Raw genomic sequence first — 16,145 nt, forward strand, 5'->3', positions numbered from 1 at the left:
TAAAACATATTTCGGACTCCGGTCGGTCCTCACATTGTAAATTATCGGGTCGGGCCGAGCTCGGTCTAAAAGTTCCGGCCCGTGCAGATCTCTACGCTAAGGATAGTGTAATTCCCAAAAACCTGACTAATAGAATTAGTTAGTCCTACGCGTTCTCTGATATCTATGGTTGACAAATAAGTATGGATCTTCCTTACCTTGCGACTATCAAAATGTGGTACCAGAAATCCGAGCGACAATGTCGTTTCTCTCTTCTTTGACGGATCATCAGAGGCTACCAAAGGAGTAAACAGAGGGTGTAGAGTCTCATCAATCGCTGTATTTCTTGTGAGTAATTTCTGGTCTGGGTAAATGAGTGTTACGTTCTTGGCTTCTGCTGAGTTTATGGGAACATTTTTAATACCTTCGCATTGGAGGAGGCCGGTCAGAAGGCCTTCACACCATCCAGGAACACCGTTGCATTTTTCTACCAAAACTCTGTGAAATATACAATCATACAGCCTTTCTAACAGTAGAGTAAAACGTTTGTAAATTCTTACAAAAACTGTGTGCTATATTAAAGCTAGAAGTCGATATAGGCTATGTGTGTGTAAAGATGGTGATCAGAAAAATGGAAACACCTGTAGTTGGCAACACGTCAGATGTATGGGTTGGCAGTGGTGTCGTGGCGCCCGCAGCGCCGGACCGCTGGTGGTGGTGTGTTAGGTCGGTCTCCATACTACGTCAGGCGCAGTGGAACAGCAGTGTCCAGTGGCTGCAGCAGACGGAGGTAGTGTAACATGGGAGACCTCTCAGATTTTCAAAGAGGGCAAATTGTTGGTGCGTGGTTATGTGGAGTGAGTGTGACGGCAGTGGCTACTATGTTAGGTGTGTCGCGTGGGACAGTGTCGAAGGTGCTGACGGCCTACACAACACACGGGAAAACCACATCGGAAGCGGAACAGTGGGTGGAAGAAAATTATGAGTGACAGGTCACGCCGGGTATTAAAGCCCATTGTCATGCAGAACCGTCGTGTCACTGCGGAGCAAGTGACGGAGGAACTCAATCTGCACCTCCCCACCCTCTTTCGACAATCACAGTCCGCCGCGAATAACATGACATGAACTTACGGGATCGTGTTGCACGGGCCAAACCGCTCATCAGAGACCATAACGCTTTCGCACGCCGCAAATGGTGCCGCGACCATGCAACTTGGACCGTTGAAGACTGGAAACATGTGATATGTCGGGTGAGTCATCCTTCACCCTATTCCCAACCACGGGCCGTGTTTATGTGTAGAGAACGCCTAAAGAAGCTTATGATCTGCAGTGTCTCCGCCCAACTGTGAAACATAGCGGCGGCTCGGTGGTGCTGTGGGCCGCCATATCATGGTTTTCATTGAGTCCTGTGGTCACACTTAGCGGACGAATCACTGCCAACATCTACGTCGCAATTTTAGGAGACCACTTGCATCCTATGGTCCGGATGTTGTTCCCGGACAATGACGCCATCTTCGAGGATGATAATGCGCCAATTCACACAGCTGGCGTTGTTGCAGCGTGGTTTGAGGAACATCGGTATGAAGTTCAACACCTCCCCTGGCCCGCCCAATCCCCAGATCTCAATATAATTGAACATCTGTGGTCCGTCTTGGAAACACGACTCCGGCGACGATTTCCACCCCCATCTCCTCTCACAGAACTGGCCGATGCCCTGCACGAGGAATGGTGTAAAATTCCACTTGCTACCATTCACGACCTCTATGCCTCCATCCCACGTCGCATCAAGGCTGTTCTGAAGGCGAAAGGTGGTCCGACACCATATTAATCTGGTAAGTTGCAATTTCGTTCAGGTGTTTCCATTTTTCTCATCACCATCTGTACATTAGAAGCATTAATAGTATGAAACTTTTGTTTGTTAAATCTCTATAGTAACTGGAAAGCAGAGTTTTCTAACATGTGTGTAGCGATTTTTTTTTTACACATTCAGAATATAAAACGAATAAATAAATTGTCATAAATTAATACTAAATTTCCTTGTTTTCACTCAATGTATACAATGCGTGATTGAAATGTTGATTTCTACAATTTCAAGTGAGTAAAGTTTAAGATGTCTCCATTCTTAATGGTGTATATTGGTATTATCTATCGGTTTATATTTCAACTCTTCGAGTGTTGATACCCGCAACGAACATAACATATTAGTCTACTTCACGAAGAACTCCGCTGGTTTTCAGAGGTCGAGAATTCAATCATGTGTATGAACTCAACTATATTGAATTGTTTGAACAAGAAAATGAAAGTCGAATTTGCCGATGCATTAAAAGTAGGATTTCAAAATGAAAATCCGAACTGGGACGCTACTAAATTACAAAAATCTTTAAAGTGCTTAAAATGAAAAGAAGTGTTAGATACTAATTTACTTTCTTCCACTAGATAAAGTTGTTGAAGTATTACGTAATCACATTTTTAGTCATTTTAGTAGACCTTCTACTCTCTAGTTAAGCAAACGTAAGCAGATGATTTACCCCCTACCACCAGGAAGCATTATATATATATATATATATATATATATATATATATATATATATATATATATATATAGTTTCTTAGGATCTGTTATGTTTCGTGGCTTCCAGAGTCTGTTTTAGCACATTCAAGGCATGGTGTTTTTTCTCCTACGTTTTATCTGTTCGTGTTTTTTTCTTTCTTTCTTTTAGTACGGTTATTTCATTGGCAATATGTTGTTACAGCCTTTGTTATCTTCAAAGAACTTTTTCGTTGAATTTGTACTTTATTTCTGTTATTTTTAATGAACTAACAACTCAGTAACTCGCATCAATGCTTCGTTCAATGTCAAAGTAGTTAAATCGTGAACTTAATTAAATGCATGTTTTATGTATTCAAGTTTTTCAGAAGTTGAAAAGAATAATTATATACCTACTCCTGTGAAAAACGCAAACTATAATATTTCCTTCCTTTCTTCTTCGTTAAAATCTGGAATATTTAAGCGTCCCGAGAAATAGTTTCGGGACGCAGACCTCGATTCCGTGACGGGCCCGGATTTTCCGGAACGAATGGCAACCCTAATTAAAAGACAGTCTAACATGCAATTCCTGTCAATTATTTATATTTGAGGGGGCCGCGGTGGCTCAGTGGTAGTGTTCACCTCTGGTGCTTGGGGTCCCTGATTCGATCCCAGTTCGCGCCAAGTGAACTTTGTGGTGGACAAACACCGTCTCGTTTCCTTCCACTTTTTCCATTCTACCATTTCAATCATTTCTCATCATCACCATCTCCTTTTACCTAACCGGCATAACTGTGGGACGTAAAACTCAAAGATTTCATATTTTATATTTGAAACACTAAAGCACTGTACTATGTTAAAAAGAAAGAGCTAAGAAAGTGTATGAAGGGTAATCAACTATTACATATTTATTATAATTAGCATTGTGTTTTTAGTTACAGATTTAAGAATAAGTTATTATTATTATTATTATTATTATTATTATTATTATTATTATTATTATTATTATTATTATTATTATTATTATTATTATTATTATTATTATTATTATTCCTGTCGCAAAATTTGCTATCTCGAGTTTTTTTCGTTTGATGACAAAATTTTCATAGCTCACGGTGACATCTGGTGGTATGTCTTGACATTAAATTTTGTCCAACTGCAGTGTTGGCATGAACTGTCAAATCACAGCTTTCAATTGAATTGAAAGGTATAATCTTAATCTAATTGGCAATTTGTATATAGGAATTGCCTATACAGTTTGCCGTAAGGACCAGACTGTGTCACATGATCAGGTCAAAAATCACGTTGCCTGCTAAATCGAGTCTGCAGATTCCAAGTCCAGATGTGAGATATTTCAAGCACGTAACCTCCGCTTGGCGCGCCCTGGGTAATTCGAAGAAGATGCATGTACTTTATCATTATTCTTGATTTTACTGAAACAATTTGAATTTTGACAATGTTCTATCCATATTTACCTTACTTGCTTATACATCGTTCTTAAGCAATTCATTATGTCTTTGCAATAAGCTTTCAAAGCATCTTGAGTAGAAGAAAAATTAGCATTAAATTCATATGATGATAAAAGATGCGTATTAGATGATGAAATGTATGCCTTAGTTTGGGAACATCATAAAATAGATTAAAAGAAAGAACTGTAGTGACAACGGTAAAAGAACTAGAATGTGATTACAACAGAAAAGGAGAAGAAATAATAAATCAGAAAATAGAAGACTTAACTTTAACTATTCTATCAGGCATTGTTTCCATTTTGTACTAATACACAATCACACAAAATAACACACTGAGCAAGGCTGTGATAATATGTAAAAAAGAAAAAAAATAGTATCACGTAACAGTTTCAACACAATAACTGTGTCTTCATCAGACTTCCACTCCTTCTGGCTGCTTGGGAGTTGGTCATCACTTATATATACTTTCCGGAGATCAACTTTTAATTAGGTTCCGCCCCTTCATTAAAAATATAGAAAGAAAGACTAGGCAAAGAAACAGAGAAGATAAAGAGAATACTTCGGAAAGCAGGAATTAGGACGTACAGGAAAGGAGCAAGCAGAATAATTGAACTAGTCAGAAGAACCAAGAGAAAAGCAATAGCGGACAAAGATCAAAGGGGAGTAATATAGAGTAGGATGCGCGGAGTGTAACAAAATTTACATAGGAGAAAGAAAAAAGAAAATACAAGAAAGGATTAAACAGCACTAGGATGATGTAAGATTGAAAAGGGACAACAATGCGATATACAAGCATCAGAAAGAGACAAACCACAGGATAGGGTGTGAAGGAGCAGAGGTCATAGAAGTAGAGAACAGAAATTTGGTGAGAAAATGGAAGGAAGTCAGGGAGATTATGGAGGCAGGAGACAAGGTGATGAATTGGAATGCAGGGTTCTCGATAAATAAAGAGTGGGAGAAGATTCTGCTAAAAGAAGAAGAAATGAAAAAGGAAGAAGAAAAAAAGAGAAAAAATTAACAAGGAAAATAATGATAATTAGAGGACAGAATGCATCCAGCGAAAAAAAATGAAACTTTTAATTGGTCATGTGTGCAGCTAAAAAGTGAAAGTGAAAGCCACACAAGTGTTACTTTTTAATGAAGGGGTGGAGACTAATTAAAAGTTGATCTTCGGGGAGTATATAAGTGATGATCAACTCCCAAGCAGCCAGAAGGAGTGGAAGTCTGATGAAGACACAGTTATTGTGTTGAAACTGTTACGTGATACTGTTTTTTGTTTAACATATTATCACATAGCCTTGCTCAGTGTGTTATTGTGTATTAGTAGAAAAAGAGTTAACTTAAGGAGATATGATTGAGTTTAATGTGTTTAGATATAAGGCTTTTATAGATATTTTCATAAAAATTGTAATTTATTAACTAACTAACTAACTCTATGGCCTATGGAACCCGGAGGTTCAGTGCCGCGTTCACAAAAGCTCTCCACTGACTTCTATCCTTAGCTAATTGCATCCAGTTTCTACTTTGTATTCCTATCTCTGCGAGATCCATCTTAATATTGTCCTCCCATCTGCGCCTAGGTCTTCCTAATGGTCGTTTTCCTATGGGTCTATCAGTCAAGACTTTGAAAGCGTTTCTACTTTCTTCCATTCTAGCTACATGACCTGCCCACCTAAGCCTCCTAGACTTGACGACCCTAACAATGTTGGGTAAACCGTATAAACTATGTAGTTCCTCGTTATGAAGCTTCCGCCATTCCCCATTCTCGTTCCTCTTGGGTCCGAATATTAACATGTATAAATTACTTGTACATAATGAGATAGCGGAAAAACGTGTTCAAAAATGTATACTTAAATAATCTGTTCAAAGCATGTTCAAAAATGTTTTTCATTTGCCTTTTATATTAAAAAATCGCTGGCGGAAAGCTGCTCTGAAACTAGTAGTAGTATATCTACTATTACGTTGATCAAATATCTTTCCTAGTGTTAAAGTCCGATTTCATCTGTACTTAAATTGCACATATCTAATATTAAATACGTAATTAAATGTAATGATTTTACTTCCTATTATGGTCAACTCCAACCATATTCAGGAATGCATAAAATCACTGAATATGCAAAATGATTAAGTAAGTAATACCCAAAAATCATTATGAATGTTTAAGATGAAGTAATATAGAACCCTAACATTATTTGACTTTAAGAGAATGATGTCTTCTCTTTGACTTTACAAAAAGTTACATATTAGAAAAATATATTTGTTCTAAGATATTTTCTTTTCGATCGAACTTCCTTATGCTGTAACTTTGCTGTAACTTTAGCTGATCACATGTTAAAAGTAATTATCACATAAAACATTAAGATGTTACCTAAATCAAAGTTACTAAAGAGAACAAAAATTGTAACAATTCAAAGTTAAATACAGAACAAGACATTTTAAATAAATTATGGTACATATCATTGACAGCTTGTTCTAAATGTATGCATTGATTTAAACAATAACGATTTGTTAGCAAATGTATCATATCAGGAAATACACTCTTAGTACCTCTGATATAATAATAGAATAATTTATCTTATAGCAAAAAATATTTTAATCATTTTAATTTAAAACATCTTCCCTATTCTAGCTATCATTCGAAATAATATGCCAATGCATATAAATATTCATTTCTTCTCTCGCGAAAGCAGGACAATGCTAGGAAAAAGTGAATAGACGAGCAAATAAAAATTGGTGAGTATACGAAATCTTTTAAGACTAGATGTGATACTATTTATTTCTATACATGCATGGTGTGACTGGAAAGTTTTAAGACTTGGTTTGAATTATAAGAATGGTGTAGTCTATTTGAATGGATCTTATTCGAAATACTTCACGCTGACTGAAAACAGTGACTCCAAATGTTTCCACTTTCGGAAACATGTTTGTAAATCCTACTAGAATTTTATCCTCATGTTCTTGATTCTATTTTTCGTATCAAATCTTTTTCCATGTGGTTGCACTTTAAAAACCGATATACAAATCAATAGGTGTGAAATCTGGAGAATTCGACATTTAACCAAATATTCAGGTACTGAAGAGACACGATGATGAGGAACGTTATCATAACGCAGAATCCAATTCTTAGCACACCAGAGTGTTGGTCTCTTGTGCCAAAAGTTTTCGAAGAATTCATAAACTGTAATCTTACACTATTCGTGTTTTATTGTCTGCACCCTGAGGCTTGGCATGCATTCATAGTGTACCACCCCTGTGGAATCAAATATAAACACTCAATAACCTTAATATTGAACGGACATGGAAAGACAGATATGTTAATTTAAGAAGAAAAAAGTTAATATTCGTCCTCAAAACAATTGTTTAGTAATTCAGTATTTGTGTTGATAGGTTTAAAAGGAGCTCCATGATGAGCATGAAACGTACCAAATTATTAAACAATTGTTTCGAAGACAAATATTGTTTTATCTTCTTAAAATACACATCCTTTTCACACATCAATACTTTCTCTTTCGTTTCCTCTATGCATTGGATCTTAATATACCCAATTGGTGCGAATGTAATATTCACTTTGACGTCAGGCACGAACTCACTTCAGTAACACAATTCAGGAATTGACTAAAGTCATAGGTATAACGTTACAAAAAGTGCATCATGGAGAAAATACAACTGCGAATGATTTTTTCTTTACGAATTAAAGCTGGGATGTTCAGCACAGCAAGCTGCAGAAACATTAACGGTGTATTCTGACCAGGAATGACGAATGAATGCATCTTTTACCGTTCGTTTGTCAAATTTTATTCCGGTGACAGCAATACCAAACGAGTTCCCTGGTCAACGACCAACATCATGTTCTTGTGAGCTCCTCACGAACACCGAAGTAATGAACACTCGAATGGTATTCGCTAATCAATAACGAGTTACGCATACAAAATACCACTGCCATTTGGTAGTTCCATGCAATCGGTAAAGTGAAAAAGTGGGGCTCATGCACACCGTTAAACAAGAATCGCCATTAGGAGCTATGAAGTTCTCCAAGAGTAAGAAATGAGAGTGTAGATTTAATTAGAAATGTATGTGCTATGATAATCGTAAATGGTCAAAGCAATGGTTGTATCTTGATCAAAATCCAAGACGATTTTCAAAACCCCTAGAAGATGTTGGTGGTATGGTTATCTAGGTTGAAGTTGATCCATCATACCTTTCTCAGTCGCAGCGAAACCGTCACTGCAGATCATTGCAGTGCTCAACTCCATGAAATGCACTGCAACTTTGAAAGCAAGTATTCAGTAATTCCAAAAAACACAAGTGTCATGATACGTAAGTATTTATGCACAAATCTCTTCAAAGGATATTCTAGACTCTAAATAAGTTGCAGTATGTAGCCCTTCCTCACTCACTGCATTATCCTGACACTTCAATCTCCGGCACCACAAGGTTTCTTTCGTCAGGCAATCCGATCGCTTTCTGAGATACGCTAAAAGTGTGTTAGCAGATGTGACTATTTTGAATAACTAGATATTGTAGTTTTCATTTCTTGTTCTTCGTGTGAATATTTCAATTCTACTAGGACAGTGTCGGACTGGCCAACTTGAAGGCCCTTGGCGCGTGTCCTTAAAGACGAACTTAGACTTTCGCAACCTTTTTGGTAGGAAGACTGAAGAAAGTATTTGCTATAACGGAAATTCGACCAAGGTACAGGTCCCGGGCCTCGTGATCTCTGCGGGGCCCGTTGAGCCCTTGGCGATTGCCAAGTAGCCAACCTGGCTAATCCGGCACTGCATTAGCCTAATAACCACCTCCGATAGCTGATTTAAGTGTCTCATACACATCCGATGTCATTTTCCCATTTTTAAAGCATAATTAAAAATGAAAATGAAATCTTTGAGTTCTATGTTTCATGGTTATGCCGGTTAGGCTAAGGGAAACGGTGATGATGAGAAATGAATGAAACGATGGAATGAAGAAAATGGGAAACCCACGCACACGGTGTTTGATCACCATAAAGTTAACTTGGCGCGAGCTGGTATCGAACCCAAGCACCAGAGGTGAACGCTCTACCACTGAGCCACCGCGGCCCCTTAAAACATAATTAAATGCATACATTTTCTCCACTACCGCAGTCAGTCTAATTTGCAAATGACCACTCACATATTCTTATTTATTCTCTGTTTCACATAAAAGGATAGGAAAAAGAAGAAGTTTTTTCCCCCACCACGCTCAAGTAGAGGTGAATGTTGGTGTTCCGTCTTCCACCATCAGCCCCCGCACACGGAGGTATAGAGTGTATCTAAATATGTCTAGGCCTAAATAATAAATTACAACTTTCATAATAACACTGCGTATTTTAAAACACTTAATTACATTTACCTGCATTAGTGAGTAAGTAGCACATGTGTCATTTTAATGAAAATTTTATTGAACAGTTGTATTGTTTATTTTCCTTCTTTTTTGGCAGTCGGGGTTATGACATAATGTTGGAATGGCAAGGGATGTCAGGGTTGGTAATTGAATTGGTATTTACTGCTTTGATACATTCATTTCATAATATAAAATCGGAAACCAAGTGCAATATGTATGGGTAAATTATCAGTGCGTTAAGATAATAACAATAGAACCTGAAATAATAATAATAATAATAATAATAATAATAATAATAATAATAATAATAATAATAATAATAATAGTAATAATACACTTCTTGTTTCCTCTCTTATATACATGTGTTCTTACATTAAAAAGAACCAGAAAAAAAATAACCATATGTATACAAACAGATAATAGTGAATAAATGCGTCTCGCCCCGGGTGCCTCAACTCAGGCAAATGCCCTGGTTTCTATTGATTATTTTTCAATGAAATCATTTTCCTACATTTTTCTCTTCGTACGTACACCTGATGTGATTGTGGCAAAGTATCTTATTTTGTTTGTTGTTTATTAATACGCGGCGATAAATGTACGGTAAAGCATCATACATACAAGATTCATCAACATTGAAGTCTTCTGAGTTTATTAAGGGGGAAAATTTGTTATGGTGGATTTAAAAAAACAATCCCAGATTGATTGAAGCCTGACACGAAGTAGCAACTACAGATGCTATGTAATTTGAACAGGCACATGTCTGAGTCTGCCGTTTCAAGCAAAATTATAATATTGGAGCTTAACCATCATAGTGAATTTGACACCCCTAAAATTCCCTAAAATTTGGCGCCTTGTGCGGTTGCAATCCTCACCCGGCCCTTTCGTTGGCCTTGAGTTTAGCCAATTGATAATAGAGGAAATTGACTTTTGAATTGTTACTTAACTATTTTAACAAAAACGGAGTTGTCAACAGTCCTGACGACCGTTGAGGGGGAGGGAGAGTAACAGAAGTTTGGAAATGAAATTAAATCTTTGAGTTTTACGTATCGCAGTTATGCCGGGTAGGCTAAAGGAGACTGTGATGACGAGAATGAATGGAACAGTGCAAAGAAAAAAAGTAGGAGGAAACAGGAGAACTCCGAGAAAATCTGCAAAAACAGTGCTTGTCCACCACAAAGCCCACTAAGCACGAGCTGGGATCGAACCAGGGCCTTATGCCCCAGAGGTAAACGCTCTACCACGGAGCCACCACGGCCCCAACAAAAGTTTTTAATTCTCACACAACTCTTGTCTGGAGGTCAATGCAATTAATGGGTGCTATACATACTTGAATTTCATGATTTTCAACAGTCTATCGAGAGTTGAGTGAGAAAAGCAGGGCAGTTCATCATCGGTATTTATAGCTATTATAATTTTATTTAACGTTGGCAATTCATTACGGGAAAAGACCTCATGTACCTTTGATCGAATTGCCGATTTCGTGAAGTCGTCATAGTTTTCCGAGAGGGGAAATACTTGTACGTGTATTTTTGAGACTTCTTAATTTATTTTCATTAAATTTAGCCTCCCGCCTACTTCTATAAACAGTTGCCTTTCCTACACTTGTCTGTTTCCCAGTCATGTCGGCGAATTCTTCAACAGTTAAACTAGGGTGTTGTTCCCTTAAAGCATGGAAGATATTCAAAATGCAACGCTTCTCACCACTTCGTAACGCTGTCCCGGGCTCATGTTTTATCGCAGAACTACTGCAAGCATCATGAATTGTCTCTTCACAAAGCACTAAATACGCAATTATTTACAATTTAATATGCACTAAAATTTGTTTCAGATAATATAAACTATACAAAACATAATGGATACAAAATACAATTTAATATGCACTAATTTCACACGACACTATATATAATATAGTTACCACACACGCTAAATTCATACAATATTTGCATAGGTCGATAGTCTGCGCACTCGATACTCAGACAGCCAGAAGACTACCTTCCTTGAAATTGTAAATAAAGACAGAATGTCGACAGAATTGGTTAGCTTTTTCTCCCGATTCTTAAGTGAAACAATTATGGAAATTAACTTTATAACGAATTAGTTCTTATTTCTAGAAATGCGATTTAATAAATAGGACTAAAACCAAAACTTTAATACATAAATAGTAAAAAATACTTTTCTTAAAGACAAAAATTAAAAACAGTAATAGTTTGTTATTCGGAGATGACAGGTAAAAACAGCAGTGCTTTCTCACCATCAGGTGCGAGCGAATTTAGTGTGTACACGATTCTGTTTATTAGAAAAGCTTCCCTCCCTGTGAAGGTCAACGGCTTGCTTTTCCCCTCCGTACTGGAGAGTGGTGGGAGGAAGGGGAGTTTCCTATCAGGTTGCCTGGAATAGATCTTAGTAGGTGTTAAGCTCTACTGATTAATGGATTGATTAATTACTAGGAGTATGATAGGAATGTTAGTAGCGAGCCATTTGTGTATTTCACTATATGGTCAATGTCCAACACATGCTGTACATTAAAAATTCAAAATAAAATTCTTTAAAATGTGAAGTTCAAGTATAAATTCGACAGAATTAGAGATTTAAGAAAAACTAGTACAAAAATTGAAACAGGGGATGTAAAAAAGCTAAAGGAATAAATGAGCTGTATAAGGCCATACCGAACTCAATAGTTTCGTGCTGAGGGAAATTAGTCCTTACGGAAATAGTCGTAACATCACATGAACTGTTGCCAAAAACTATTATTATATGTTTGCTTTTGTTATTTTATGTCCCCGTAAAACAGAAATGCAAATATAATAATTGCACTCAAGAATACTACGATTATCATTTGAGCTGTCTGAAACCAGTCTAAGTACATCTTAGCTTATTTCTGAGTTTAAGTATTCAACGATAATGTTTATTTAAGGTTCGTTTATATCTGTCTTTAGTGCGAAAAATACTTTAAAATATTGCATAAGCAAGAAGAAGAAGAAGAAAATGTAGTTAAAATATTCTGATTAATATTGAATAATTTGTCATTCATTTCAAGTTTATAGGTTGATTACTTGTAATGTACCATTACAATCACATAATGTGGTCTCCGCTCGGAGGGGTCCACTACTTTTATCACCGACTGTACCATGCTAAATTTTCCGAAATAGGTTTTAATTTATATCTGATCTTCAATTGATTATAATTATACTTTTATGTATCGTGGAAATTCATTATAATTCGGTTGTAACTATATTTTGGGAAATAATATCTTTATTCATACATTATTTCACGATAACATTCAGGATATGGGTATTGCAAATAGGGAAATATTGAACTCATCATCTTAATGCTATACAAAAAAACTAGGCCTGCTATTAGCCAGGAATTCTTAAAAAAATTACCAATCGAAATTTTGGCAAAGTGTTTTCGGACCCCCCTCGTCCTTCTTGAGATGCCCATATCCTCTCTGCAATTCGGTTTGATCCAGACTTTACCATTTTCTATTCGTTTTGTACTCTCCGCCGCCAAAAAAATCTCTGCTGTGATTGGAACTATTTCCCAAACCATGGTGTTACGGCGCGAGAATCTCCGGGACGATTCGAGCAACGATCAAGTTAGTTTGCTGCAGATACTTCAGTGATTTTACAGATAAAAGGACAGAAATAGCAGGTAAAATTAGTCTATTTTAAGTAAAGAACTATTAATGAAGCAGACGGGAGCCCTGAACTGCAAAATGTTGCTGTAAAAGTAATCAAAAACATTTGAAATAAGGATCGGGTTCAGCGACGCCATGTTTATGCATAGGAATGATTGTGGACAGGAGCAACATAAAAGTGTATCGATTTCAGTGTTGAAAATTCGTCAAGTTTAGTAAGTGGCAGTGATTTAGACCAGTTTAAATTTCCTTCAAATCCCTCCCAAAAACTATTCCGGTTAGGGTTATATACTACAGACCTGTCCATATAGGGGCTACGTATAGTTTGTTTATGCATGTAGTAAGTGTTTATATATATATAATTACTAACATGGCGGTTGGTTTTCCTGCAGCTAAGTTAGTTTTCATTATGGTAGTGTAAACTAAGAAACGGGCTCCCATCTACTCCTAAATTGAACATCGTCCCAGTAAACATGGGTTAAAGAAATTATGGCATTTATTCCAAAGTTGGGCGTCCGCTTTCGCCACGTTTTTTCGCTATTATGGGTTCTTTTCCCTTCAGAAAAGGGACCCCCCATTAATAGTTCAACATGTTTTCCTTGCTTTGACAGTTAAGTAAAGAACAATGAGCTAATTGGTAACAGAGTCGCTTGGGCCCTGATTCATTTGTCACTCCCATCCCAATCTACAGAGCCGATTTAATATGGTAAAATTTGGATATTGTTTGTTGTGTATAATATAACCGTGTAGTAGTGTTGATAAACGTGTATAATAACATGTATTAATATGTGTCTAGTAGTTTATGTGAAATGTAGTGAATGTGTCAGTGATGTAGTATTTGATGATAGTAGTAGTACTGAGTCATTGAAATGTATGAATAAGAGTGTGATATGTCTAAGTAGGGACAATGTAATGATTATTATTAAAATTTTTATCTCCTGTTCAACATAATATATACTTTAAGTCATAATGAAAAGTAGTAGTTATTCCATATTCAGTATTGTGATGTACAGAGTACAAGAAGTATTTCATAGTGCACGGTTTGTTTATAAACTCCTAGCGCCGCAGTGTCCGATTTCAGTATCATCCGCTGCTCTCATTCCGGTTACCCCAATGTCTTAGTGATTTAGGTTTGACGAAATTGACCTTTCCTCTCGATTAACAATAAGTAAATATTATTTTTGGACTATCTAAACGAACAGTTGGGTAAATTGTCTTCAAATTGAGCTTTCCTCCAAATTACAACGCTCTGTGTGGACCAGTAATTAAAATATTAACAAAAATAAACTTTGCGTTCATCACTAGACAGAAGTTAAAATATGTTATTTTTCCGTTCTTAGATTGCGAAGCAAAAATTTTTCTTCTTTCTTTTATTCGTGCTGTAGTATAAAACTCATTGTTGTCATCAGAATAGAGACGTATTTAATTAATATTAGGATTGATCATATTGTTGTTGTTTGAACCTATGTGCATTTCTAAACAGTAAAGTGGTATATAGTTTGGATTTGATTACAGAGGATCTGGGTTCATGAACAGTTTTCGCGTATTGGTCAGTGCGTGATTAATCTTGTAGTGACATATATGTCGTAATTATATAATAAAACTGCTTTGAACAGTCTCTAGTATACCGGTACTTAAAGTATAGGGTGTCCACCAGTGAATATACGTTATAGAGTATAATGAAGACAAATAAGATATATATATATATATATATATATATATATATATATATATATATATAGATAGATAGATAGATAGATAGATAGATAGATAGATAGATAGATAGATAGATAGATGGATAGATAGATAGATATAGATATGAATATTAAATCTGAAAGAATAATAGGACACCCCTGAATGTATGTGTTTAATGTATTTATGTACCGTAAGGTAAAGCGATGAGTATTTATGTATAAAGGAAAGATATTTCAGACACTGACCTCTACGCTAAAACCTCTCACGAGTACGTAAGCGTGTTTTAGGGAATGGACTATGTTAGCACTTTCCAGTTTGACGATTTAGAAGTAATAGTACCTATTCGTTGAGAATCGAGTCTAGCGGGGTAAATAACATCATATAATAAACCATTCGAAATATTTTACAATTAACTACGAAAGTACGATAGTTGCTTAAAAATGTGGTGCCGTAGAACAAGGTGACCAGACGTCCCGTTTTAGCCGGGACAGTCCCTTATTTTCAATTGTCCCGTTTTTTCTGATTCTCAAACGGGACGCGTAAATGTCCCGTTTTTAAGCAAACATGACCCAGGTGGCCCGTAATTATTATTCAAAATATAAATGGTCAATGCTAATTCTACACTCTTCCGTACCAACACTCATTGGGAAGGTTCAGCCGTGTCTAGACTTCTCAATATTGAAATGAGAATTGAGTGTTCTGTCGTTCAAATGGAGATTGAGTGGGAATTCTGAGTGTTGAAGTATATCAAAGTATTGCTGGGTAGTACTTAAGAGGAAGAAGGAGTGTGCCACAGCGGCCGGAATATTGGTGTTCAATTTAACATGGGATCTCAACCATTTTTTAGGCAAATCACGGTTTCATTTCGTTTTTTCGCAAAAATGTCTCAGTAGCGCACTAAATATGATGCATCTCATTTTAAAGGTGCAATTTGAACGCTGTGCGTGATATTTTCTTCTTATAAATACAGATAATTATAATCCAAATTCCCATAAGAAAATGATCAAAATCAGACGGAAAAGTCTTCTGTTTTTTTACAGTAAGGAAAAGAGCTAAAAACTCCGGACTTTTTTGAGAATGGAGTACAATCTCTGTATTTGTGCGCTACTGTACTATTTTTTCGCTGTTTTCAAAGACATCCATTTCACAATCGATGAGAAATTATATCCTTCATAATTGAATCTACAGAAATCAGAAATCAGATTTTCTCGTGTTCACGTACTTGGCCGTATAACTGCTAGATGGCACTATAGTCATTCCTCATCCCCCTTTCCTTCTCAGCGGGAGCCAGTTCTTTTGAAAATCTACTTTGAACTTCTTAACAGGGGCGGGAGGAAGGAAATCATTGTGAAGAACGGGAACTTCAAACACGAGGGATGGCAAAATTTATGACCTCTTTGGTTGATGGTTTCTGTTTCAGCAGTACAGTGTGTTTGTAGATGGTTTCTGTGAGAAGAAGTAATTTGTGTTTGTAGCGATA

General features: G+C 36.5%; 1 protein-coding gene across 2 annotated transcripts in view; it reads right to left on the reverse strand.

Moving 5' to 3' along the window:
* The window catches only part of LOC145673438 (adenylate cyclase type 10-like), a 545,310-nt gene that overhangs the window by 311,001 nt on the left and 218,164 nt on the right, over positions 1 to 16,145 (reverse strand). For both annotated transcript variants that reach the window (XR_014128769.1, XM_081743142.1), the window contains exon 14: positions 198 to 477. Coding sequence is in view for 1 of the 2 variants with exons in the window: in XM_081743142.1 (XP_081599268.1) it covers positions 198 to 477 (280 nt within the window). In the remaining variant the exon portion in view is untranslated. The remainder of the gene's footprint in view (positions 1 to 197; positions 478 to 16,145) is intronic.

Source organism: Thermobia domestica, chromosome 16 (genome assembly GCF_964235325.1).
Source record: "Thermobia domestica chromosome 16, izTheDome1.hap1.1, whole genome shotgun sequence".
In the NCBI taxonomy this organism is placed as follows: domain Eukaryota; kingdom Metazoa; phylum Arthropoda; class Insecta; order Zygentoma; family Lepismatidae; genus Thermobia; species Thermobia domestica.